At 38.5% G+C, this 26,511-nt stretch overlaps 1 protein-coding gene across 1 annotated transcript; it reads right to left on the reverse strand.

Moving 5' to 3' along the window:
* Positions 1-26,511, reverse strand: LOC145775214 (potassium channel subfamily K member 10-like). Its single transcript, XM_082586464.1, has 6 exons — positions 26,126-26,511; positions 19,410-19,527; positions 5,810-5,964; positions 4,850-5,030; positions 3,282-3,404; positions 1-1,555 (listed from the first exon to the last, which is right to left on the reverse strand). The coding sequence occupies exons 1-6, from the start codon at positions 26,324-26,326 to the stop codon at positions 1,425-1,427; spliced, it is 909 nt and encodes a 302-aa protein (XP_082442590.1). The 5' UTR covers positions 26,327-26,511; the 3' UTR covers positions 1-1,424.

The following is a 26,511-nucleotide window of genomic DNA, read 5'->3' on the forward strand; positions in this document are numbered from 1 at the left end:
TAAAAAAGACGGTATAGAACGCAATCACTGCAATGGTAGAGTTAATTCAAAACTAAACATTAGAGACGAAATCAACATACAATACTTACAGTTTGGTGATACATCGCAAATAAGTACAATCTTTTGAAATTTTTGACTTTGAAACACAAGACACAACTTGAACGGCGATTTGACTTGACCAGTATGGATTGGTTTATGTGTCACAACCATGATCTTCCACGACCCTGACAAACATACGATCGTACCATGGCCGGTGTGGTCATATTCTGGGGAAACTGTCAGCCATGATTTCTTGTGAATAAACAATTTATCCGGCGAATCCTTGGGTTGGTGTCATCTTGTGTATTGTTTCGACGCTGGGCCAGCCAGATGCTTTTGCCCGGTTTCAATTAAGACTAAAGTAGCCTACAACAAAATTAGACATTGTTTTGTTGAATTCAACTTAAATACTTCTGATAACAAACAACCAAGTGGAGAACGGCAATGTGCGCTAGCCGGCCAAGGCAGGGAATGAGATCTTATGGTGCAAATGAAACAAGATGGTTTCAAATACAGCGGCGTTTTAAATTTGTTCAGCTCACAGCCCACTTTGCTGATAGGCTTGACGGGCAATTTGAGATATTGCAGGAAGTGGCAAGAAAAGTATCACGGCGTAGTGTGATTCAAAAGTATAACTCTGTTTGAAGGAGGAGAGTTTAGTTGAGTCCAGGAAAACTGCAATAGCTCGAAAAGCTTCGTCGTGCACGTCTGGGAAGCGATGTCTTTAACATTCCCGCTTCACTGGTAAGGTTCGATTCATTGTAAGAGCGTTTTGTTTGACAAACTATGTAACATTTTAATTCTAAAAACGTTTGTATTCTACAATGCAAAATGATTGTCAAATAATTATACCCATTATTAAATTGGCTTTAAGGTCTATTTGGATGTCGTTCATTCGCGAGCAGGTATCACTGTCTTCTTTAAACGAAAATGCGCTGATTTCAATAGGCTACAATCAATTTGAAAGCAAGAGACCATTTTGTTCTTACGTCCATTTAACAATCAGCCCAAGGGTGAAAACAAAATTCAAATTGTTTGTTATGCAGCTCTACATCTTCCTTGGCAAGGAAGCGAACCTTTACCTACCAAGGTTGAAAACATCACCCCGTTCATGGATTCGATTTGGAAGACAACGGTCGTAAGATGTTCATAATTGGAAGCGAGTGATATGATGTGAAGACATGATCATTGATCAATCAAGTTAAACCAGTTACCGCCGTCAGATAACCTTGTTTAAACAAACATTGCCGCGTTTCTTTTTGAATAAGTTACTCCAAGATACAGGAAATACGTCACCATCAACACGGGGGATGGTTTGGAGACATATTGTCAAGATAAGGTGCTATTTTAATTTTGAATAGAGTGAGTCAGCATGCCCGCCAGGTTCACGTTCCCTTTACTTCCGTCAGTTCAGCAGTTTCATTCTTGTGAAGATTGTCTTTTGTTGCATCTGGTAGGTCGTCGGCTATCGGCGTCTCCCTGCTCGACCCCTGGTTCCCATCCGATATACTCTTTCCTGCAGGAAAAAGCATGAGGTTAGCCGAAGTGAAATGCCTGGTATACCGCGTAGAATCACAATGGAGACAAATCCGATCAACTATGTAGTCTATGAGCCAAGGTTTCAGACGACCCACCACACTGTAGGACAGTGTTCGTCAAACTATGTGCGGTTAGAGATTTTCAAGTGTGGTGTCAAGGTATTTAAGTGAAATTTGGTTGCGCACTGTCCATCCGACAACTGATAATATTGTGTTAGTCGTGGCGCTGTGGCAAGGTTAACCAATCAGGCTACAACTGTCTTCAAGCGACTAAAGCCATCAGAAAGCATAATAACAGCTGCAATAACCATTAAACGAAACGTTGAAGTTGTAGAAAACCAAACTATCAAAGGAAATCTTTGATTCGCGTGGAAACTTTAACAAAAACACACTTTTCCTGAAATCGTGTTCACATTGTCTGGGCCACAGCTGTTGCTGCAAAACTGGCTGGCAACTTCAGATGGGTGATTAATCCATTTGGTGATTAATCGATAACCTTTCTACCGAAGATCTGCATTATGATTTCAGCAACGGCATGCGGACGTGCCTGCCTTAGAAACGATACAATCTCGTTTCTATATAAAGTACAATGGAGCTTTTTTAAAAACTGCCCTTCAAAACAACGACAAATATTAGAAATAAGACGGTATGGTAACTTTGGTTATAATTCGAGAGACGAGGCAAATTAGCTTCCTAGCTGCACAATTTCAATAAATTTTTTCATGCGCTTGTCTGCGTTTTTTTCATGCATTTTTTCATGATCATGTCTCTTGAACGTACAACATACAAGTAGAACTCGGTTAATCCGGATCTTCGCCTAATCCGGATGAAACTGGAAGTACAAATGAGTCAGGTTTGATAGAACCGTCATCGGTTAATCTGGATCTTCGCCTAATCCGGATGGAATCGCCGGTCAAATCGAATCCGGATTAACTGAGTTCTACATAAAAACTTCTCAAATATTGTGTGACCTCATTAATTTTCTTTCACACTCTGGCTAGCTACTAGGTTTGCTTGCAACTAAACGCGCATTACTCCACACTCACCTCACGAAATGTCTACCTGTTCATCACAGCATTTCACTACTAACTAGCGAAATTCATCTGTATTTTGTACATGGCTATTGGACAATTATAAATAATGTTCGGGAGGTAAGGTGGAGTAATCCAGTACGCAAAGTAACAGATTCGTTCCAACAAAAGCCTCATGAAGCAGCAACTAGTTATCGTTCAAAACTCTCAGTCTGTAATCTGTATGTTTAAATACTCTAAAGGATCTGATGGCAGCGCTAACACATGTCTAGAAACTTTTTCAACCAGTAAGTCGGACAATGATGAAACATGACGTCATATTAGCAGCTGAACAAGAGAAATATTTTTAAGACTCTACGTACACCTTTAAAACTTTTAGCAAGGTATTCAACTTTTAAGTGATTACATATTTCATAAAAAAGTAGTGAAGTCGCAAGAATAAATTCAAAGCAGTGTGGATAAACTGTCAGCTTTGAGAAGGAAGTGGTGGTAAAGCAAGCAACTTAAAACTGTTTCAGCCTCGGTGGCCAGGACTGTGTTCGTAGTTCCATGCCGGCTCTACAAACTGACACGATTAAGCTTTTAAAGTTGCTTCCTCGTTACTTAAGATATATATTCCCACAATCTATCAGTTTGGTCCACACAACATTATCGGCAGGGCGATATATCTTACCATGATGTTTGATTCTATCGGAAATAATGCTGAGAAACACAGCCATGAATGCTAAACCAATGAGGATCCAGAAATAGACCATCACCTTGTAAACACCAACATATTGAATGTTAGGGTTGCTCCCTGTAACAACAAAGTGATGTTTAAACAATGCGGGAGTGACTATATTCGTTGTAACATCCTGCCACTGCTCCATGGATGGCCACAAGCCAGGTATGAACGTGTGACCACGTGAGTCATGGAGCATCCCTACAACTCGAATACCTGAACGCGGGTGGATTAGTGTTGTAGCACTATGCTGTGAAGTTACACATGCAAATCATCACAGAACATTCATTGTTTGACAAGAATACGCTTCCGTGCACCGTTTGAATCACTTTCGACATAAGGAATTATTGTTAACAAATGCGCATCTCGATTCAGCACGTGACAAACTATTTGCATGCTGCAAATGCGAATTGTCTCGGCGCCTTAATTAAAATAATTTAGTTTTTGAGTATTACGAAACATGGCGGATAGTTGGCATAAAATATTGCAAATAAACAAGCGCATGGGATCTCGTGCGTCATGTCGCACATTCACTCAGCATCATGAATGACACGCACGATGCGCTAACACGCAGGGGATATACTTTTTCTAATAAGCATTATAGGTATCATTACCCTGTGCACAATATAACTGTCGTCGCATGTGTTATCAAGATTAAAACAGAGTAACTGCTGCACAATAGTTTGAATAACTAACGCTTGCGATAACAGATTTGATTGGGCTGTAGCCAAGCAGTAACTGACAACAGGCCAAGCAGTTCTTGTTTTTTCGGAAACGCATAACAGGTTATTGTTTACCATAAGTCAAATCTTATGCCGATAGCCGAGTAGTACAAATCACATTTACCCATCTATACCACTGACTATCAACCGTGGCCCATCGGAAGTTCGGACTGCATGCGGCCCGCAACCCCTCCTTAGTCCTTATGCGGCCATGATCAATGCAGCAAAAATATTATTTGTGCTAGAAAAACTGCCCAAAAATGGAGAGACTACATGGTTGCCAGGGTCTGCTACTATTCGGTGAGTCCGATTCGGTGAGTTCCTAACCTCTAACCCCTAACCCTAAAACGGCAATGATATAATTAGGCTACGGTACCCGATAATTAAAAAAATAAATTGAAAAAATCGCCGAATAGGGATCGGACTTACCGAAACGGGCCATTCCGTGGTTGCCACATAACTTACGTGCTAGCAAAGAAATGCTAAGGTTTCTCCACACTACGGATACAGAGCAATTTGTTGTGACTTGTGTTTATCAAAGGAGTAATGTCAGACTGTAACATTTGCGAGGAATTTCTCACTTTGCGTTCCATTCACGCACAACAAAAGGGATAAGCTATATATGTTTCGTGAGTGGCGAAAAGATATTGCAGTTCATAGTCTTCACAAGGATACGATAGGATAAAATTAATAGGAAATTCTCAAAAAGCCTTCTTTGTTCAGGAATCTTTAACACAATATTAATCTCCAGCAAATGATATAAAAATGCATTGGAACGGAACAAGTTTGTCAACTCACCAGCAACAAAATCGCCAAACCCGATGGTGGTCAAAGTTATGATGGAATAATACAAACCAATTCCAAAAGACCATTCCTCTACATACATGAAAATTACAGATGGTATGCAACATACGAAGATGAAACCAATGGTTCCAACAGTGACAAAGATTATTGCATTTTCAGTTCGAGCGGAGGAAACCTAAAAAATAGAAAGGATCATGCCGCTGTGTTTCTAAAACGTGCGGCGCATATTTTCAGTCTACACTTGATGGTATGACATAACTCCACTGAAAAGGTGTAACTAGCAACCTCACCAAACAGAAGAATCCTTTAAAATTTCAAAATCTTTGTCAAAGCATGTACAATGTTTTGATTCAATGCATTATTTTAATCTTTGTCAAAACTTAGGCAGTGTCACCAAACGCCAGACTTTTACTTGAAAGTGAACCAGTATCACAACTACGGAAGGCTATGCTATTGTTAAGCTGAGACAACCAAGACAAAAATGCTCAACGCAAAATACATTCCAATGATTCCAGGCCTTTAAGCCTTTGGTGGCCATGGGCGCCAAGAAATGATTACATGGCCTCCGAAACTGCCGCGACGGTAGACTAAGTCTCTACACGCTGACAAGAAATATTGCTGGTAAAATTTTTGCAAAAAGTCTGAGCGTTGACCTATAAAATCTCGAAGACTTGCTGTAGCCTACAGCCCTACACCTACTTGAGAAACAGTGCATTCAAGCAGGCTGCAAGCACAAACACGTTTCAGGGTCTTGTTTACGTTGATCTTACCCAAGTGAATCCAAAAACACGATATTAATTAACTGATTTTTAAAAACACAAATTTTTAACGGATTTTTCATTTTGGCTGCCGGGCGCGAGAATTTGGCCGCCGGAAAGAGGCTCTAGTATAGGCCAGGCTTGGTCGCCGGAAAAATAAAGGAGCTTAGAGTTAGAGGCCTGCATTTCAACCTACCCGTCTCTGAATATACACAGCCAACTGTCCGGCAAAATGTCCAATTTTTTCTCCCAAAGCAGAATAAAGGATGGCAAACAACGGAATCCCGATTAAGGCATAAAACACAGCAAGTGCCCGACTAGAATTAGCAGTGGGATAGACGTTGCCATAACCTGCAAATGAATCAAACACATCTTAGTAATGTTTGAAATAATCAGACACATAATTTACTTAACTTAGAAACTAGAATGATCCAAATCACAGATTGCAGTGACGGTCCTTTGCTATTTTTGAAAGTAGTGTAGTTTTTAGATGTATGATTAGTTGTGGCAGCGCAGTAATTCAATGGATAGGCATTGGCGACAATCACATGCAATAAACAGGCCTAATAATAATCCAATAACATGAGAAGTCCTCACAAAAGAAAAGTGTTTAACATTAACTCATCATCATTTTGTCCCTTCCTCGTATGGAGGGTTGGATACAATGCGCCATTGTTCTCGACCATGAGCTGTGCGTACTGCACATTCATAAGTTAATTTTGTCCATTTTGTGATGTTTGTAGTCCAAATCATTCTTGATCTGCCTTTACTTCTTTTACCGTTTATCTTCCCTTTTATTAATGATCTTTGTAATGAATTTTGCCTTATTGTGTGTCCGAAATACTTCAATTTTCTTCTTTTGACTGTTTGTAAGAGCATTTTGCTTGAATTGAATTTGGAGAGCACTTCATCGTTAGTGATCTTTTGTTTCCATGAAATTTTTAACATTTGCCTGTATGTCCAGAGCTCGAAGGCATCGATCCGTTCCTCCATTTTTTGTGACATTGTCCAAACTAGAGTGAAATTTTTGTGAAATTGTCCAAACAACATTAACTAGAGTAATGCAATTGGGGAAGTAAAATATCTCAGTGCCAAAATGAGCTTTGTATTCAGTGGTAGGGATGCACAATACGGAATACCTGGCTATTCTAGAATACTTAATTTCGAATCTAAAATTTCGAATCTATTCTGAAATTACGCGGCAATTTTTTCTAAATAATATCGAACAAAAAGCAAAAATATTTGTACAATATTTTGAATTGTATTAGTATCACATGTCAAACAGAGCACAACATGTGATAAATCAAGCATCATACGATCAGGGCCGGATTTAGCCTAAGCGCTGCCCTAGGCAGATACGAAAAGTGCCGCCCCCCAAAAAAAATGTTCGTAGGTGCGCTATGATTTATAATTTCAATTCCTTACAAAAAAGTTAGTTGCACTGTTTATTTGAATATATCAATGAATATCATTGTATAATGAACTAATTGTTTAAAATCGCTTCCGGCGGGCTTTTTCTCTTGCAAACAAATCAATACGGCAATTTCTTCAAAGTACAAAGTCTGTAGAAACAAGTAAAGATGAGTTAATCCTCAAAAATGTGAGATCATTCATGCGATCATTCATTGTTTACATACTTTAAGCATCAAGGCAAGTAAACAAAATAGCCTGCAACTTTTCCAGCAACCTAACATTGACTAAAAACATTTTTTCTAGGCTCCTTTAAATTTACTAACAGTAAAACAAACCGAACAAAGATTAATAAAAATTGCACAGACAAACCCTAGTCCTCCATACTAAGCGAGACACATAAATAAAATAAAAGAAGCAGCACATAGGCTATTGTTGAAAACCAATCAAGCGTGAAGTACTCTAGGGGCGATAACTTGCCATACATGACTTGCCGCACTGTTTATAAATGTGTCTTAAGAATGTGATAACATATTTATTAATTCCTATATATCTGTTGTGAATTATTATGTTTACGTACAGCATTATCAATGTGATATATTCGTATATTTTGCCGCCCCCAATAATTTGCCGCCCTAGGCAACTGCCTACTGCTAAATCCGGCCCTGCATACGATGCATCATCAAGCATCATCATACGGTCACACGGAAACGCACTGCGTGTCTGCAGTTCTGATAACTGCGCAGTGCGCAAACCCTATGAAGGAAGAAAAAAGTTGCTTGGAACAAACAGTCCATGAAGAAAAAAGTCAGCGCGCAAGACGGAAAATATCCACTTTACATTTGTTTAACGTCGCACACTGTTCATTTAACAGATTTATTTTCGAATCGTGATATCCGAAAAGAAACTGCAAATGCGATTCGAATACATTGAGATTCGAATCTCTAAGAATCGATATTCTGTATTGTGCATCCCTATTCAGTGGTTCCCAAACTTTTTGGATGACAAACCCTTTAGAATTTTTTAATACTTTGCGGCCCCTTTAAAACCAATAAGAGAACAAATCACAGTATATGCTGGTTAATTTGCAAAGGTATGCAGGTCAGAAATGTGAGTGCTAAAGTGACAATTACAACTAGCACCCTATTGTTGTCGCTGCTGTTGCACAAGGTAATGAGGTCAACTCAACCGCTCAACCATGCACCAATGGGGAATGGCTTCTTCCTCCTCCTGTGAATGTGGTGCCGAGGAACAGACCGCAGACCACATCATCAATGACTGTACCATCTTCAAGCCACCTAACAGAGTGGAAGGTCTGCGCGTCATGGATGATGAAACTAAAGACTGGCTGCTCTCTAGCAGCCTTCCAGTGTAGTCCGGGAACATTGTGAATCTGGGGTGGTAAAAGGATAGACCCTCGGCCCCAGAAGCTCAGGCGACGATGAGGTAATAATAATAATGCTTGTTTTTATATAATATAGCGCTGTATCCATTGCAGCCTCATCAGTCATAACCTTTGTTAAAAAAGCACTTAAGCCAGTTCATTTTTCTAGTTGAAATGGCCTAACCAGGCTGTAGCCTAGGTGTTCCATAATTTCCCAACTTCATGATTACAACTTAGCTCACCTAAATTCATACGTGGAATGGTATTACCAACTTCCATGCAAAATTTTAGCATCTTTCAGCCTCATCTTCCACTCCCCCATGTCAATATACTAAAACTACCTTGAAGGGACCCCAAACGAAGGGCAAAAATGGAGTTTGTAAGCATTAAAAACCTTCTTACATGTCAATTTAACCACTTTTATGCATATGTATTTATTCTAAAACACTAATATACGTAGTAGGCTACTGAATACCCCTTTAAAACAAAATTCCACCCAAAAAATTGGATGTTTTTTCTAAAATTTGCTTAAATTTTGCTGTTTTTTTTTTAACAAAAATTCGCCAAAAAATTATGAAAATGGCACGCAAATCAAAAATTCAATTCCCTTCAATTTATTTTTCTTTGTCGGAAAACAACAGCAATGATAAAGTTACAAATAGTGAAAGGGAACAAAACCAACAAAAGGAAAAGGTGGCAAAACTACAAAAGTTTAAAACGTGCATGCGATGCAAATTTAAAGGTTACGTACACGAAAGTAAATTAAGCACGGCCACCAAACCTAACCTAAAAATGTTGTACATGTAAGTAAAATTAACAACAAGAATGCATGCACAGTCAGTTGATGGAGAAAAAAATGTTTAAATCTTGCAGATTAATCATGCTTTTGATACGTTCATTTGCATTCTCAACATTTTTGATTTGTCCTTGCTCTACAACGTTCTTTATTCGTCCAATAGATCTTTCGCAACTTCGATTACTGTTCATAGTGACATTCCAGAACACTTTGTCTGGGGCATTCTCTGACAAGCATGGTGCTGTGGCAGCATCAGCTGTTACGAAACTAGGGAGTTTGTACCTTTTTGACCATAACATCTTCTTTCTATGCTCCCAATCATAACATGTTCTTATCTCCGTAATCAATGCGGTGTAATCGAATTTCTGTCAGAATATGTACATAATGAGACATTTTCAGGCCTAAGCCAGGATGAACCATGAGAAATATAAATTTTCTGTAGCTGTTTCAGCCATGAAGCAATGAATGCAGCCATGAAGCAGCTACATTTATATAAAGCTGAACATTTATATAAATTCTTCATGGTTTATCCTGGCTTGGGCCTGAAAATGTCTCATTATGTGCATATTCTGACAGAAATTCACGCACCATCTAAAGCTGCAGTACGGACCCCAGTTTGGGAAGCGCTGATCTAGATGAGAATAAAAAAAAAACAACTAAAACAATGCCATTAACTGAAGACTTCAACATCATTTGTACCTAAACTATAATGTTGCAAACAGATAAAAAATACAAACATACTTTGGTAGCATGGAGATAGGTTGACAATTAAATTAAACAATTGTTTTTAACATTATATTGTTACAAAAGTTTTCTACATCATCATCATAATCCATCGTCGGTTTGTTCCCCACTAGTGGGGGTGGCCGATTGTTTCCGCGCAGCAATTGTCTTAATCCCTTTTCTCCATTTCACCCTGTCCCTTGCATCTTCCTCCTTCAGTCCGACTTTTTTAAACTCATCCTTCACTTGTTGTTTCCACGTTCTTCTTGGACGACCGCGTTTCCTCTTCCCATCCACCTTTAGATCTAGTGCCTTTCTAAGAAAACTTCCTTCCTCCCTCCTTATCACATGTCCATACCATCTTACTCCATTTGCCCTTGCCAGTTGGTCTATGGTCTCTCTCATCTCTAGCATATCCAACAATTCTTCAGTCTTTTTTTCCCTTCTCGTTTTCACCCCACACATTGCTCTCACCATTGACCTTTCCGTTCTTCTCAGGATTGCCAGTTCACTCTCTCTCAATACCCATGTCTCGCTACCATATAGCATTGCAGGCCGCACACAGCTCCGATATACTTTTCCTTTCATCCTTAGTGAAAATTTTCTGCCATACAACATTTCCCCACATTCCCTGAACTTTGCCCAGCCCAATCTTGCCCTTGTTGTCACCGCTGCTTCACATCCACCACTTCCATTTATCCGATCACCCAGATAACAGAAGTCTGTCACTGTTTCGATGCCATGGCAGAACTCATCATCATGGCCTTCCACTTCATTCCTTCCTTTACTGCATTTCCCACAAACAAAACACTTCGCCAGTCTTGTTGCGGCTCTCTTGACATTAGCACATCTTGCATGTACCCACTTTCCACATTCCTTGCATTGCATTGGATTTCTCATCACTCTCTTGCCACATATTCCACAGGGATCTACTTTGCTCTCAACAACTGTTCCTTCTGCTCCACTCACCATCACTTTTGTTTTTTCAAGATTCACCTTCATACCCTTCGTTTCAAATGCTTCTTTCCATTTCTCAAACTTTCTCTCCATACCCTCCATACTATTACTTGTCAAGACCAGGTCGTCTGCATACAAAATTTCACTCAATAAGCCCTCCCTCACTCCTTCAGTTACAACGTCAACCACAATAGCAAATATCAGAGGTGACAAAACTGATCCCTGGTGTACACCAACCTTCACAGAAAACTCGTTTGAATAATTTGATCCAACTCTCACTTTTGTTCTTGCATCCTCATACATAGACATCACAGCTCTCACTAATACCTCCGGTATACCTCTTTTCCTCATTGCCCATTCCATCACTTTCCTTGGTACTCTGTCAAATGCCTTTTCTAAGTCGACGAAACACATATATAGTTTTCTCTGCTTCTCTCGGTATTCCTCCTGCATTCTTCTCAATATAAACAGAGCATCCACTAGGGTGCATCAGCTGCCCCATATTTTTGAAAAATACTAACATCGCATTTCTTCTATTGCCTAAACTGTTAGACTGGGTGAGAAAATCAGTGTGTGAAAATGGTATAAAGTTTCGTGAACATTTAGGTATGCCACGTGGCCCTAATGTTATTGAGCGGTAACTCTTGTCCAATTTAACCTCTTTTAACTCAAAAAGTCACGTTCTAGTTCACAACTCTGAATTTAGCACCACTATAGTATGCGTGTACGGAACAATATTTTATACTAATTGATATTTAGAATATCATAATGATTGGGTTCCGTCCTGTATAGCAGGGTAGGATGCAAAATCATGCAATGCACAAACATTTACGGTCTTGGGTAGCTAAATTAGGCTCCGAATAATCTGGTGTTCCAGTAACCTTCGAAAACCTTCACACACCCTCGGCTCCGTTTGTGCAGAATAAGGATGATCACCAAGATGGGCGATTTCACTTGTGATTTGGTGTATTTTAAGTAGGCCAATTGCGACTTCGACTCGAGTGATGATTTTGATATGCCAAAGTTTAAGAAAAAATATGATCTTGGCCATCCAACGTGCCTTTAAAGCACCCGGCCTCATGAAATTGACTGGTTGATTTGGATCAAGGTAGCCCAAGCACAAATGAATAAATTCTTTATACATAGTTATCACGTATAAACTTCTCCTGCGCTCTGCATAACCTGAGAACATCTTCTTTCAGCTGTAATACTAATACTTTCGCTTCTTCATCAAAATTAGATATGTCCAATGTAGCTAGTTTTTCAGCCGAGCAATGTGGAATCATTCCCCAGTTTTTGCGTAGTCTTACAAACAACATCACATTAAGAGCTTTTGATGTCTCTATTTTTAGCTCATTGAAAACATGAGTGATCACCACTTCACCTATGTGGTGCCTGCATCCAGACCATAAAATCGGTCGATCCAACTGCTGCTGCACCCTAATACATGCCGCCGATATATGTCCAGTGTTACTTGAAGTGGTATCAAACACTAAATTTACAACGCACTTCGAACAGTTCCATTGTTTAATCAAATCAGCTGAAATTTTTGCAATTATTTCACCCATTTTACGGTCTGTTCCAGGTTCATATCTATTAACTAGGGATGCTCAGAATTTTCATTTCCTTTGTAGTGCCAGCTGCTATAACTACTCGCTCCTCTTTCTCATTTATATAGGCCTAAGTTAGTTTGCATTGCAGCTTCGAATCCTAATGGAGGGATAACAGTTTTGGTGGATTCCATTTTTCATTCACAGAACTTGCTATTTTTTTTCCCACCTTTCGTCTGGTGCGATCCGCTGAAGAATATGATGTCACTATCTTCGATGTGTCACCTCCAACTTCTTCTGTAAAAGCTTCAAATGCAACCTGCTGAGCTGGGATCATTTTCGTGCGTGTCGCAAGAGATACTAGCTTTTGGAACTGTAAAATATAGTGAGGTATAAATGCCTGTGTACCTGCTACCTTTGTGGCTTGGCCAACCTTTGCTTGATCGGACGAGGTACATGTATTTTCACTATCGTCTAAGACTGCTGTGCTGGTGTTTGCACTCATATTAGAAAGTGCTTTTCATGATGTCGAGTCTCTCTCAGCCTCCTTGCGTGCTTGGCAGAGCTGATCCAAATAAGCTTGTTTCTTATCACACGACCCAAAAATCACTGTTAGTTAAAAATTCACCTGATATCACAATAAAAGCAATTTTAAGCAACAGAAAATGCTGAAAGGATGTTGAAACTGGTATCTACCATACCTGAACCTATCCTATTTTGCAGTTTTGCACTATATAATATAACAACGAAAATCAGCGATATTACCTTAGTACAGTTTATCTGAGCACCTAGCAATTTAATTGCACACAGTTACTGGATCAGGGTTGCCAGATTTAAATTTGATGTTCTGCCAAACAGTGTCCAAAAATCTTCCAAAATCATCTTTAATCTGCCAAACCAATTATGCTTAGTTTACCCCTAAGATAAACTGAAATGAAACCTACTAAAATGAACTAATATACTTTCCATTTTTAGATTTCATAGTTACTTTGTTAAAAGCAAATGATTACAACTGAAACATAACCACCATTTACTTCACAAACAACAAGATAGAACCACAATTTTGTCACAAATTCAATGGAATTCAACTAATCTTAGGAGTTTTATGAATCTGCCAAACTTAAGAATTCTGCCAACTCAAAATTTCGCTGCCAAACAGCTTAAAATTCTGCTAAATTTCTAAAATTTTGCAATAAAATCTGCTAAGTGGCAACCCTGTACGGCCTGTACTGGATCAATCTTTATGTTCTGTGTGGCATACCTAAACGTTGGAAGAATTAAATAATATTTTACCACACATTCTAATTCATATAGCCTAACAATTTAAACAATAGAAGAAATAAAAATTGCATGGTCGGGGCTCCTGATGCACCCTAGCATCCACTGTACCTTTTCTTGGCATAAATCCAAACTGCATATCATTTAATTTCACCAATGTTCTTAACCTCTTTTCTAGTATTCGCTCCACAATTTTCATTCCATGCTCTAGTAGTTTTACACCTCTATATGCACTGCAACTTCTCACATCCCCTTTTCTCTTGAACAGTGGAACAACAATACTATGCTTCCACTCCTCCGGCATTCCCTCTCCATCTAATACCCTTTGGCTAAGTTGTAGCATTACTTCAATTCCCAACTCTCCACTTGCTTTTATCATCTCTACGCTCACTTCTGATGGACCGGCTGCTTTATGCAGTTTCATTTGTCCCATTGCCTCCACCACTTCATCACGAGTAACCTTTCCCACTGGACCCTCCACCAGATCAACCTCTGTCATATGATCCCATACATTCTCCTTATTCATAACATTTTCCATATGTTCCTTCCACACTTCTCCTCTGCTTTCCGGGCTGAAATGCAACTTCCCATCTCCACTCCTTATACATCTTATTCTCCTTATACATATTCCTTGCAATTGATATATATACAGTAGAACTCGCCTATAACGGCTTCGTTTATAACAGTGGTTCCCAACCTTTTTGACCTTGCGGCACCCTATCAAAGAGATAAATAGTTTGCAGCACCCTGGTAAAACTGGATCAATTTTATGAGGTTTCTGTATTTTAAATAACTGTATGAAATAACACAGAATGAGTTGTACAGTAGACCTATAGCGCACGTAAATAAATGTATTTATTCAAAAGTCAGTGTGAAATTTGGGCTTGACTTCTTGCGCAAAGTCCCTTAATATCTGGGGGTACATTCGATAAAGCAGTCGTTCTCGTTTTTTAGTTTTTATGTTCGTAAATAAGGAAAATCCACTCTCACATAGGTATAACGTGGAAAACTGCAGCGAAAGCACAATAGCTTTCTTTCCAACGCAAGGATATTCATTTTGAATTTTTATCCAGAACTCGTATTGAGGCATCTGCTTGTGCATATGCTTTAAATTTCTATCGTTACGAATGTCAATTAATTTCAGATTCAAAACAATATGAGAGTCTCGTAAAATGGATTTCTCGATTTCTTCGCAAAATAAAATCATGAAACCTGGCAATAATGATGCGTTTCAAACGTTTTTATGGAAAGAATAGCAACCAGTCAAAATCTCTTTCACGCTGTTTTTCCTGGGCAAGGAAACAAAGGCTTACCGCGGATTAAATATCAACTTACCGCCAGCGACTTCCCCACTAAGCGACTCTCCAGAAAGGAGCCGGGAATAACTGCAAGACGCGAAACTTAATACGCACTGAAACTCGGTTAGAAATAAAGAAATTCCACACAACGGGTTAAAGTTAACACAAAGAATGGGCCGCAGTATTGCAATATCTCAATTATCTCGCGGCACCCTTGAGCATTGCAATTGGCACCCCAGGGTGCCGCGGCACCCCGGTTGGGAACCACTGGTTTATAACGTCAATTCGCCTATTACGCCACATTTCGCTCGGTCCCGGCAGAATTTCTATCTTTTACATACATTGTAGTTCGGCTATAACAGCATCGTTTATAACGTCAATTTGCATGTAACAGCACCCTTTATTGGTCCCCAGACGTCATTTGTTCGTTTATAACGTCACTTTAAGCCATCACCTTCACCACGAACGGTCAGTCTTTTAATCCAGTTAGCGCTGCTGCTTGCAAAATGTCTTCCCTTTATTTTGCTACGTTGTTCCCAGCAGGGACTTTAACTTTTTCCCGCGTGAAAAACTATCACGTGTAAAAAGCAGCTCTACAGCTGACCTTTAAACAACTCAAAGCAACAGTTGTACGTGCAGTATTGTATAAACTATACCGATTACCGATACTTCCGAACATAGGCGCCGGGTTTTGAAAATTGCCGGGGGGGCAAACTTTCTAGCCGACTGATTGCTTACATTCAAAATGCTGATGTTTGTTTGTCAGCATTGATGTTTTTTTTGCGTCTATCTGCCATTGTATATCGCCAAGCTTTATAATGTAGGCTCAGGCCTCGAAATTCACGGCGGACATGCCCGCCGTCATAGCATGTGATGTCCTCGGGAAGTACCATCTAGATCGGTCATATTTGTCCGCCGAGAAATAACACAGGAACTAGCGATACAAATCGTCATTGCTTAGCACGAACAATTGTTGCAATAAGATTTTCCAGCGCATTCTAGCACGCATCTAGAAAATGTGAATACTGTATCCCTTAGCTTCCATTCAAGGAGGAAAACTTTCGATTTTTACGTTGCTTCAACGATTGATGACATTGAATCAGCGTAACAAAGGTGAATTCTTCGCTAAGAATCGATAGGAGTACAGGTACTTCTACACTAATCACGCGCAATTTAGTTCAAGTTTTACGTCACAATCTCTGGCTTTGATCTCCGAGTAATAACGATACGGCAAGGTTGGTTACTAAATTAGATTATACGAGTAGGCTATTACAGCAAGATGCAACAAAATTTGTTAAGTTTTGGTATTACAGTAAGAAAGAAAAGACCTAAAGAAAATTCACTTTCGCTCACACGACACGCAAAAATAAACTTAAAGAAAAAAGCCTGTGAAACTTTGCACAGCAGAAAATAGTAGCGTTGGTGTAGAAATTTTCCGACTCCTGCCCAGAGTATTGTGACGCAATAAGCCACACGACCTCGTTCGGGGGAAGTTAATCAGTTATGTGACGTATTGACCAGCCACACGGCGCTTTGACTCTTCAAGCGCAAGTCGTTGGTCTGATGAAAGCCTTTCAGAGTGACTTTACTGATTTTTTAAAAAGCCTTCTAAAACTGTAGTTATAGTTCTGAAATGGTGATAAACTATTATCAAGATAAAGTGATTAAGCATGACGATCGACGGCTAAAACTAGTGTGTCCGCCGTGAGACTTGATTTGTCCGCCGAGATAGCTGCTCAGACCGGACACGTTTGTCCGCCGTCAACAAAAACGAATTTTGAGGCCTGTAGGCTACTTCGAATTCTATGCTAGTCACTTTGAACTTTAGCTCTTAATACGCGTAGATACTAAACTGAGCAAACTGCACCTCGTTATTGACACTCCCAAGAAAAAACAAAGCAGAAGAAATCAAGAAAAACGTTTTTCAATCATTGTTACTATGCTTCAACGGCACCATGCTGGCGTTTATCAGCTATCGTACTTCTGTTTCTTTTGTTATCTTAGGAGCAGCGCTCTTGTTGCAAGAAGTAGATCTTTTAATTGAGATCGATCCGCAATGAAGGTCAAACTTGAATTACAAACTAACGCAAATTTGAACTTACAATCATTTGCTTTAGGATTTTTTTAAAAATAATTTGCGGGGGAGGCAGCCACCCCGAGCTAAATTCACGGGGGGGCGCCGCCCCTCCGGAGTCGGCGCCTATGCTTCCGAAGTCACGACGATAGCGAGCAAAACCTACATTATTTAGCAAAAGCTGAACGCTATGTGGTACTGGTAGAGGAATCCGTGTCAAAACTGAAACAGCTGAAGATCAATGCCTTTTTTGCTAATAAACAATGTACTTCTCTACTACAGTAGGCCTACTGTATGTAACGAGCTGTATTGCGCAAATTTCCTGTACCTTTTGCTGCAGGTTTTTTTTTAAACAATTTCTTTGTTTTCTGTATTTTCTGCGTGACTTTTGTCAGTTTGGTGGTACACAGTAAACCTGACTGGATTATACACCTCTTTCTTTAATTAAAAGACAGTTTTGAGGAATAGTTTGCGGTAGTTCGTCTATAACGTCAATTCGGCTATAACGTCAGTTTTTGCAATCCCCTAGAGGTGCCGTTATAGGCGAATTCTACTGTATATAGCTTTTAGCTATTTTAAGAATAAGTTCTATTTTCTGTGTCATTATTATGCCAGTTTGTTCCATGTGATTGCTTCCTGTCTATTATATAATAAAATATATGGCGCCATTAAAATCAATCATCCAATAAAATTCGGCATCTCTAAATACCCACTGTCAGGCATTGTCAGGGTTGCCAGTTGCCAATCGGACCAGTTTTGCACAGTACGGTTTGGGTAATGATTGGAGTTTAAAGTTAACATTATGGTCAGACATAAAGTTAACCACACTTTAAAATTACTGCCAATTCCTGATAATGCCCGGCAATGATACTTTTTAAGGGTTGCCAGATTCACAAGTTTTGCCAGACAAACTGGGCTAGTTTTGCTTTCCAGTTTCGAATCAACTTCAAAAAAATAAAATAAACCCTATTTTGAGAATTTGAGATTTGAGTACGGTAATTTTTCGTTCGTCATGAGAAGATGTGACCGTGTTTGCCGAGCGACGCATTACATACCATTACCATTTTTTTAAAAGAAGCATTGTACAGTATGTAGCTAACTTGTTGAGAGCAAAAATGTAATGCGTCGTTCGGCAAACACGGTCACAATCCACTTTTGAACAGACAATTGTATGCTTGCGGTTCGTCTTTCTTGCTCTCTGTATATTAAAATTAGTTTTTTCGCACCTTGCCTTTCTACCATATCATGTGATCTGTTCAACACCTTTTGATGCAGTTACCTTTGATTCTCGTGGAGCCTATATCGTTGAGTTTGAGCTAGTCAGAAGTACTGTGCAGTTTTTGTCTTTTTCTATTTATAGATTTAGTTAACCATTGTATTTTTTTTCAGATGTAGTTAATTTGTATGTATATTATTCCTGAAGAGAATATCTTGTGATGTCGAAAATGTTTGATACTTAATTTGTTGCGTAGTTTTATGTTTATGTAAATGTAATAAACTTGAAGATGTTAAACTTGATCACGTTGCTCGGCTTCGTATGCCTATAGTTCAACAAGACAAACTCTCTACCGAAGCTCTATCAAATTAAAAATTGACTAAAAAATGCACTTCGGGTCAAAATTTAGTTAAAAAATAATAATAAAAATAAAAAAAGAACGCTTCCAGGTAGTATCGAACTCATTGCCTCTGGAATGGCAACCGGAGAAATATCATACGCGCCACGGATCGAGTTCAATAAAGATGTCGAATTTAGAACTTATATAGGCGCTTCTCGTCTTTGCTTTGAAAGAGAAAAAGAAAAAAAGTGCCTATATAGTGACGTCATGACCGGTTAAATAGTGTTTCAGATTCAAAGACCGGCGCCGGTCAAATAGCCACTGCCTAAAATATAAGGTGCTGTCAAAATCAACCATTCAATAAAACACACTTCACTTTAAATAGTTAATGCAACAGAACAGTCATGCCACAAAGTCAGCTTTTATGTAGGGCTGGATTCAAGTAATTACTTATTTGAAAACCTTTACTTGTTACTTAGGCTAATTAACTAATTCTCAATTACTTGAAATTTTGAAGTAGGCCTACTGCCTACTGTAATACAAAAAAAACTGGAAATTAAAAGCAAATATTGATGACCTGCCGCTTGCACAATGCAAATTGTATCACATGTCTTTTGTCACTTTTCTGTAGTTCTTGCCTCTCGGGAGGGCACAAGAAAATTAAGCCAGTAATTGAGCACACCTTGGAGAACTTGACATGAATTTGAAGGGTAGGCTATTGCAAACAATGCAAATAATTAAACTGTTTTAGTGTTTACCCCTTTGCTTACCTATTGTTGTAACAATAGTTCCTGTAAAAAATACCGCGCTTTCATAATCCCAATTTTGAGAGCAAGTCACGTTCCTTCCTTCAAACTGAATACCGTGACTCCGAAATTGTGCAACTACCTGAGTTAAAGTTTACTATTTAATTAACATCCATTCTAGCATTATAAACTAAACAATAAATACTACTAATAGTACAAAAAGAGCAATGCCAAGCAAAAGCCAAGCAGAGCAAATTATATCAAAATATATCATAGTTATTACTTTCTAAAACTTCTAGCTCTACAGCCTATTTCACCCTAAAAAGAGGATCATCAGAAGGTCCTTATTCAAATAGAATTGGGTATTTTATTTCTATTTGAATAAGGACCTTTTGATGATCCCATTTATAGGTGAAACAGGCTATAGAGGATATAGAAAGTACCGGTAATAACTAAATTTGATGTAAGTGCTAAACATAATGTTTTCAATCTTAAACATATTCGGGTAGAGAGGTAACTTTTTTAAACCATAAACAAACATACATAACTTAGCAGCACTATAAGTATATTATACTTTTAACATTATAAAAACAAAAAACAATAAGAGAACCTTTTCGGCTAGTCATACAGCCCTTTTCAAACCTATGAGAAAAATATTTTTAAAAGAAATACTAAAGAATGATATACCAGGCTACCACAGCAAAAATATAGCCAAATCTAAACATTTGAGAAACTTGCTCAACTAGCTCACACAAACTGATAACTGAAAAATTACGCAGCACAACGGGGTCAAGTATTTGAGAGGTAAAATTGATTAATTGTTCAGAAAAGGACTCAAGCAGATTACACAAGATGGACAGAAGCACAACATGAGATAGTGAGTAAACAAAGCAAAAATATGAGAAGCACTTTACGACATCCAAGCACTACTCTTTAGTTAAAAAGCTGCATTTTATCTAAACATAATCTATTTGCAAGCTTACAGCATAAAACTGTTTAGTATTTCTCTTAAAGGCATACTAAAGGAAAATTTCAAACCGGAATTAAGCATTAAAATGAGTAAACTGAACATTCAAGAATACATTTCAAAAACAATTACCGAAAAAATTTTGTTTTTAATGGCGCTGGCAAGGCCCAAAGTCCAGAGTTTCATTTATTTTCATTTTTTTCAAAATGACTAAAACGTGCAAACACTGCTCGAGAATACGTCATAAAGGCCAGCAATAACAAAAGCCACGTTACCAATCTGATGTTTTGAGCAAACTGTCTGCTGTTTTGATGTTAAAATGTGCTGTTTTGATGTAAATACATACATAGCCTACAGTCAAATCGCCCGCAGTAACAATTATTGCGTGATCGGTTGATTGCTAGCCTTTATGACGTAGACTGCACAGTCGCACGCTTCGTTGCTCAGGCTCAAACTCATTTTGAAAGCTCTGACAAAAGCACGCCCACAATGGTGGTCAGACCGCAATGGGGCAAAATTTTATTGAAAATCGTTTTATGGTAGCATGTTAAACACAAAGAACGTGGAAAATCGCCAAGTCAGGTTTTTCCTTTAGTACCCCTTTAATAATATTTTTATTATAGGCTTAAAAAGGGCTGTATGACTAGCCGAAAACGTTAGCTTATTGTGTTTTTTTTTTATAATGTTAAATGTGGTGTTGTTGCTGAATTAGGTCTGTTTAAGTGTTTAAGCATATTCAATATTCATCTGCAGACTTCCATTTCACATCGTCCTGATAACAATGTTTCACAAAGTCCAAGTGACAATGTTTCACATACTCCAGGTGACATTGCTTCACCGTTTATCTGTAGGCAATAACTCAAAAATTTTACACTATGCCATAAAATCATTTTTTAAGTATATATAGCCTATAAAAAGGAATGTTCTTTTAAGAATAAATCAAAAAGTGATTAATATGTATCACATTGTATCAGAAGTTGAACAATCAGTGGAACTTAATGCTGTGATACCAAAATAAACTATTATTGCAGGAACATTATGTTGTAAACACTCTCCATTAGAACAGCAGAAACTTGACTAGGTTTTGAAATTTTCAATGTGTTTGTTATAAGAACCATACAAACATAAGCAACCCATCAGCAGATATATGCTGCATGCAAACTCATGAATAATATGTTTTAGAAGGCATCAATGTTGTGTGAAGCAACTACCAGGTAGCACAGGTCTAATAAGCTTCACAGTTTCATCACAATTTTGAATACCGGTACGATAAATACAACATGTCATAATATGTCAAATGTTTTAAAGCATATAACTTGTCTTACTGTTAAGAAAGTCTGAAAGAGAGAACAGAAATATTAGGAGTTTTAATATTCTTCTAAAACAGTGGTTCTTAAAATTTTTGAGAGCCTCCCTTTTACAATTCTAACAAAATTCGCGCCTCAGCCGCCTCACCTTGTTTCAAAATCAAAAAAAATTACGCAGAACAGCAATTCATTTCCAGGTAAGTTGCATTAATGCAAAGGATGTAACAGTTTTTTGGATACTAAATGTTTAATTCGATGATTAGTAGCAGAAAATGCACATCTCAGATTGACTTCACAGTCAAATTTGTGTCTAGATTTTCTCTTTATGTTCATGGGAGTAAAAAAAACATTTCCGCACAAGTGCATAAAATTGGAAGGAGTTTGCGTATAGCCACAGCACCAACACGCTTGTAAGTGTCTGTAGCCTACATATTTCACCCAGAACTCAGTTAGTGGCATTGCTTCAAAGTCCTTCCTTTCAGTAGAATTTCATTTTAGTTCCAAGAATTCATCTTGTAAATTGTCAGTAGGGTTTCTTCTCCCGAGCTATCAGGTGAGCATTTCCAAAGACGCTCCTACAACTTCAGCTGACGACGATTGGAGAAAGTACTCGCTACTTGCAATCTTCATTTTTTTAAAAGAGTCTTTCTTGCATTGGAAAAAAGCTGAATGTTTATTTTGATGGTTAAGGTGTTTTTTTATTCAAGATGACGCTGCGAACAAGTTGGTCTCAAAGCGTCATTGCTCAGATTTTAAAAACATATGATGCATTGTGCTACAACTTGGTCATTTACTTATTAACTATATGGCATCTATAAAGTGAAAATTCAGATAACCTTTGTCATACTTTCTCTTTTTTCAACTCATTTTATTTGAATAGAATTGATTAATTAAAACTAAACCTAATCAAATCAATGCTAAAATTAAAAAAAGTTTACCCATGGTACTGTTGTAAAGTTGGGGATACTGCTGCACTTCTAGCCGCTGTCACTTGCCAGTCAGTCGTTGCCATTATTATTACAATTAGAGCTAGAGGCTACTGTGTCAGAAAACCGTTGTGTTACGAGAGTTAAGGTGTCGCAGAAATATTTAGCAACGTCTAAAACATCACAACGAATGCGAGATGTGACAACAACACGCTCTACAAACACTGGTAGCCTACTGCTGTAACATAAAGTTTCATCTTCAACAATCGACTGTCCAGTGTAGTTGTGAAGACATGTTTAGTCATAATTCATGCAGAGTTTTTCAATTTTTTGCGCCCCCCTTGTGAGCCTCACACGCCCCTCAGTTTAAGAACCACTGTTCTAGAAAGTGTTTGGGCAATGTTGTGGGCAAATTGAGAGCCTTTATGGAAACAAGGAAGCCACTGTGATCATGCAAGAAAGCTACTTCTTCTATTGAGTCTTCTAAAGTTCATTGATACACCACAGATTGACACATTCTTCCACAACGGAGTTATACACTGACAGGTCCCACCTACTGCACCGGGTGGCAAGCCGAGGGCAAACAAGAAGGTGGTCCGCTGTTTGGGGCTTGGTGCCACAGATACATGCAACTGGGCCCATGTCGTAGCCCCACTCCACCATTGCAGACTTAGTGCGTCCAACACCGCTTCAGAGTCGATTTAATGTTTTCCACTTTGCCCAAGGAGCGTCTGCTTCTGGGGGGAGGGACTCTGATGGTGGGACCTTCATTTCAGTTAATGATGGGTCATTTCCGAATTGTTGTTTCCATTGCTTGTCTTGTTTCTTCTTTTGTTGAGGTTAGTGGCTGAACATGTGTTAGGAAGCTTTTTCTTGATTTCAACCGCGTTTGTGCAGCAGTTTTTTCACATATATAGAGGATGTTTTTCATCACATATTTGTTTTAGCCTTTCAGCTTGACTGTTAATGTCTCTTCTTATGTGTGGTGGTGCAATACCAGCAAGCAGATAAATTTTGTTGGTATTTGTGGGCTTCAGACACCCAGTAATAAGACGACAAGAATGATTGAGTACCGAGTTAAGCTTCGATGAGTGACAGGACCTGTTCCAAACAGGGTTGGCCAAGGAGGTTTCCCCCACTTTAGTTTTACCCGGGTAAAACCCTGGGGGAAACTGGGAAAAACCTTTTGGGGGAAACTGGGAAAAACTGGGGGAAACTGGGTAAAACTTGAGTTGTTGAAATTTCCAAATGTGAATGACTAATAATGATTACTCCTCATAGTTAATGTTTATTACCATCATATTTTGAATGAACCTATAAGATTTCCTGTGCTCATCCTACAAAAAAAGAAAAATACTGTGATTTACTAATATCTAATAATAGATAGATCCAATCATTAGTTTACATAGATGAACATACGTATGATACCAGTATGTTACAGTATCAAGTTAGATGCTCACCTGTGCCTAACATGCAGTCAGCGAACAAAATTGTAAACATTGAACAACAAAAGCCAAAGAAAGAAAGATTAAGAGCCGGTATAATCTCAGTCATTGATAACATGTCGACAGTCTTCATTGTCGACATTGAACAGCTCTTCATCTGGGGTTTCAGATTCTTTCCATCCGAAGTGTCTATAAACATGCACTAATTTGGCAACCCTCTCATTGCCCAGTCTATTTCTTTGCTTTGTGTGGATTAAAGCCATGCTACTGAACAAGCGTTCTATTCCAGCACTGGATGGTGGGCATGATGATATTGCAATCATCAATGAACAAAACTTCTTTACTGGCTCATTGTTTGCAACTTTTCTTATGTATTGCCAATATTTAAGCACTTGGTGACAATTTTTTCATTGATTTGATAAGAGATGTTTGGAAAAATAGATGTATCCTTAGTTTCATATCCTGCCAGTAGGAGAATAAATCTTTTTCAAAAACAAAGTTGCGCGCAGTTTCTTGCTCATCTGCAGATAAAGTCATATATTTTTGAAACTGATCAACATTGTCTCCTTCATTTTTCTCCATTTTTCTTCTCACTTTTCTCCTTCCCTGAGAGTAGCACACTAGACATCGTTTTTGAGGCCTTTCTTTGTTTCTGTGCGAGGAAGCGTTTTAGAAAAGTGCTTACCACTGAGGGACTCGGACTGGGAAGGCTATGTGGACGACCTCTACTGCTTTCTGGCGAAGTGCTGGAAGATATCAGTTGGTTCGCAAGCTGCAATTTAAACTGAAGCAATTGGTCACAACAGCACAACACTGACTGGCGTGGTCTTTGAGCTGGGGGTAGACCATCTGAATTCAATAAGAAATTACTATTGGTAGTTTGGTACTGCCAGCAGACAGTGGGTCAGTACCGTACGCATTGAGAAAGTGTCAAAAGAAAAACCTGAAATATCACTCTGTGATGATCCGAAGCTTTATCTATTTTATCTAAGTATTGATGCAATTCAATTGGAAAATGTCATGAGATAACAGCTAAACAGCTGGCTAGTCATTATATTGCATAAGAAACTCCGCAAACAACACATTTAGAAGTTTTAAGGGTTTCCCCCAGTTTTACCCGGTTTCCCCCAGTTTTACCCGGGGGAAACTGGGAAAAACCTCCCAGAGGTTTTACCCAACCAAACCTGGTTCCAAACAAGGCATGCATATTCTGCTGTGGAGTAGCACAAAGCCAATGCGGTCATTCTGAGGGTTTGTGGATAAGTGCCTCACCAGAGTTGGTAAGCTTCCTCAGGATGTTGTTTCTGGTGTTAACCTTAGCCTTTGTGTTTTCAATGTGCTTTTTGTAGCTGAGAGTACGGTCCAGTGTCACTCCAATGTAGATGGGGTTAGGACAATGCTCCAGCTCTGCTCCCGACCAGGAGATATTGAGGGTCCTTTTATCTTCTCTGTTTTTTAGGTGGAAAGAACGTACTTGTGTCTTAGTAAGCTACTGTTGTTGGTTTAGGCTAACAAATTGATTATAGTTCACCACAAACCCTAATTATTAAAATCATACCTGGTACATGCATGTTTACAATACTGGTACCAGTGATAATGAAAGTACAGTGACAACAAGCATCCACAGTTGATAGCATTTGGTTTTATTTTCATTATGATTTTTCAGCCTACACAAGAACATATACATACCGTACCTTGAATGAAATAGTAGCCTACCGGTATCTTTTAGCATCACAAAAGAATGGTTGTGATGAGGTTATTATAACACTCAATTCCATAATTATGCACAAAAGTTGATACTAAAATTTTGTCTTTAAAGATTGTGACACTGTGTAACATTACAAAGTATCCTAATTCAAAGAAATTATTTGTCATTTCATTGTTTTTGGCAATGCATTGCACAATTACCGTACAAGTAACACAGTTATGGAAAGCAGATCGGATCAGATTCACAACGAACATTAAGCAGTAGTAAAACTTTGCTGGGTCCCAAATACAAAGAATTAACAGTTGCTAACAAACGTTGTGAGAGTGAAGGCTAGATATACTTAGAGATATCACTACTTAAAATTTATCAAACAACAAGTCCACTTACTTCAAACAGGCTAACAATTTCTTCATATGTAAGACTGCCATTAGTCGCAGTAAAATTTTGACGAACTTCTTCAATGAACTTGATAGCATGGGCACACCGTTCCAATTCTAATGGCCTTTCAATAGCATTAAATGCAAGAGCGCCAAGCAACAGATAAGTAAAGTATGTTAAAATCATGGCACATACTCGTTTCCACTCCATTCTACTTTCTGGTTCCCAAGAATTAATTGAAAAACTGAAGGGTTAAACTGGCTGTGCATGAGGCTAAACCTTCGCTCAGCAGTGTGAACATTGATGTTTCCACCTAAATTAATTTTTAAAGTTTGAACTTTCTCAAACTAAACTGGTCAGGCTCATAGATTGCAAAACTTGAATCTAAGGCTTGA

Source organism: Aplidium turbinatum, chromosome 8 (assembly GCF_918807975.1).
Source record: "Aplidium turbinatum chromosome 8, kaAplTurb1.1, whole genome shotgun sequence".
NCBI classification, from domain to species: domain Eukaryota; kingdom Metazoa; phylum Chordata; class Ascidiacea; order Aplousobranchia; family Polyclinidae; genus Aplidium; species Aplidium turbinatum.

Coding starts and splice junctions, on each gene's coding strand:
- LOC145775214 (XM_082586464.1), bottom strand. CDS start 26,326: ATGGAGTGGAAACGAGTATGTGCCATGATTTTAACATACTTTACTTAT. Junction 5,965..19,409: donor AACTATTGTTACAACAATAG/GTAAGCAAAGGG, acceptor ATTCATTTGCAG/GTTATGGCAACGTCTATCCC. Junction 3,405..4,849: donor GTTTGGCGATTTTGTTGCTG/GTGAGTTGACAA, acceptor TTGTTGTTACAG/GGAGCAACCCTAACATTCAA.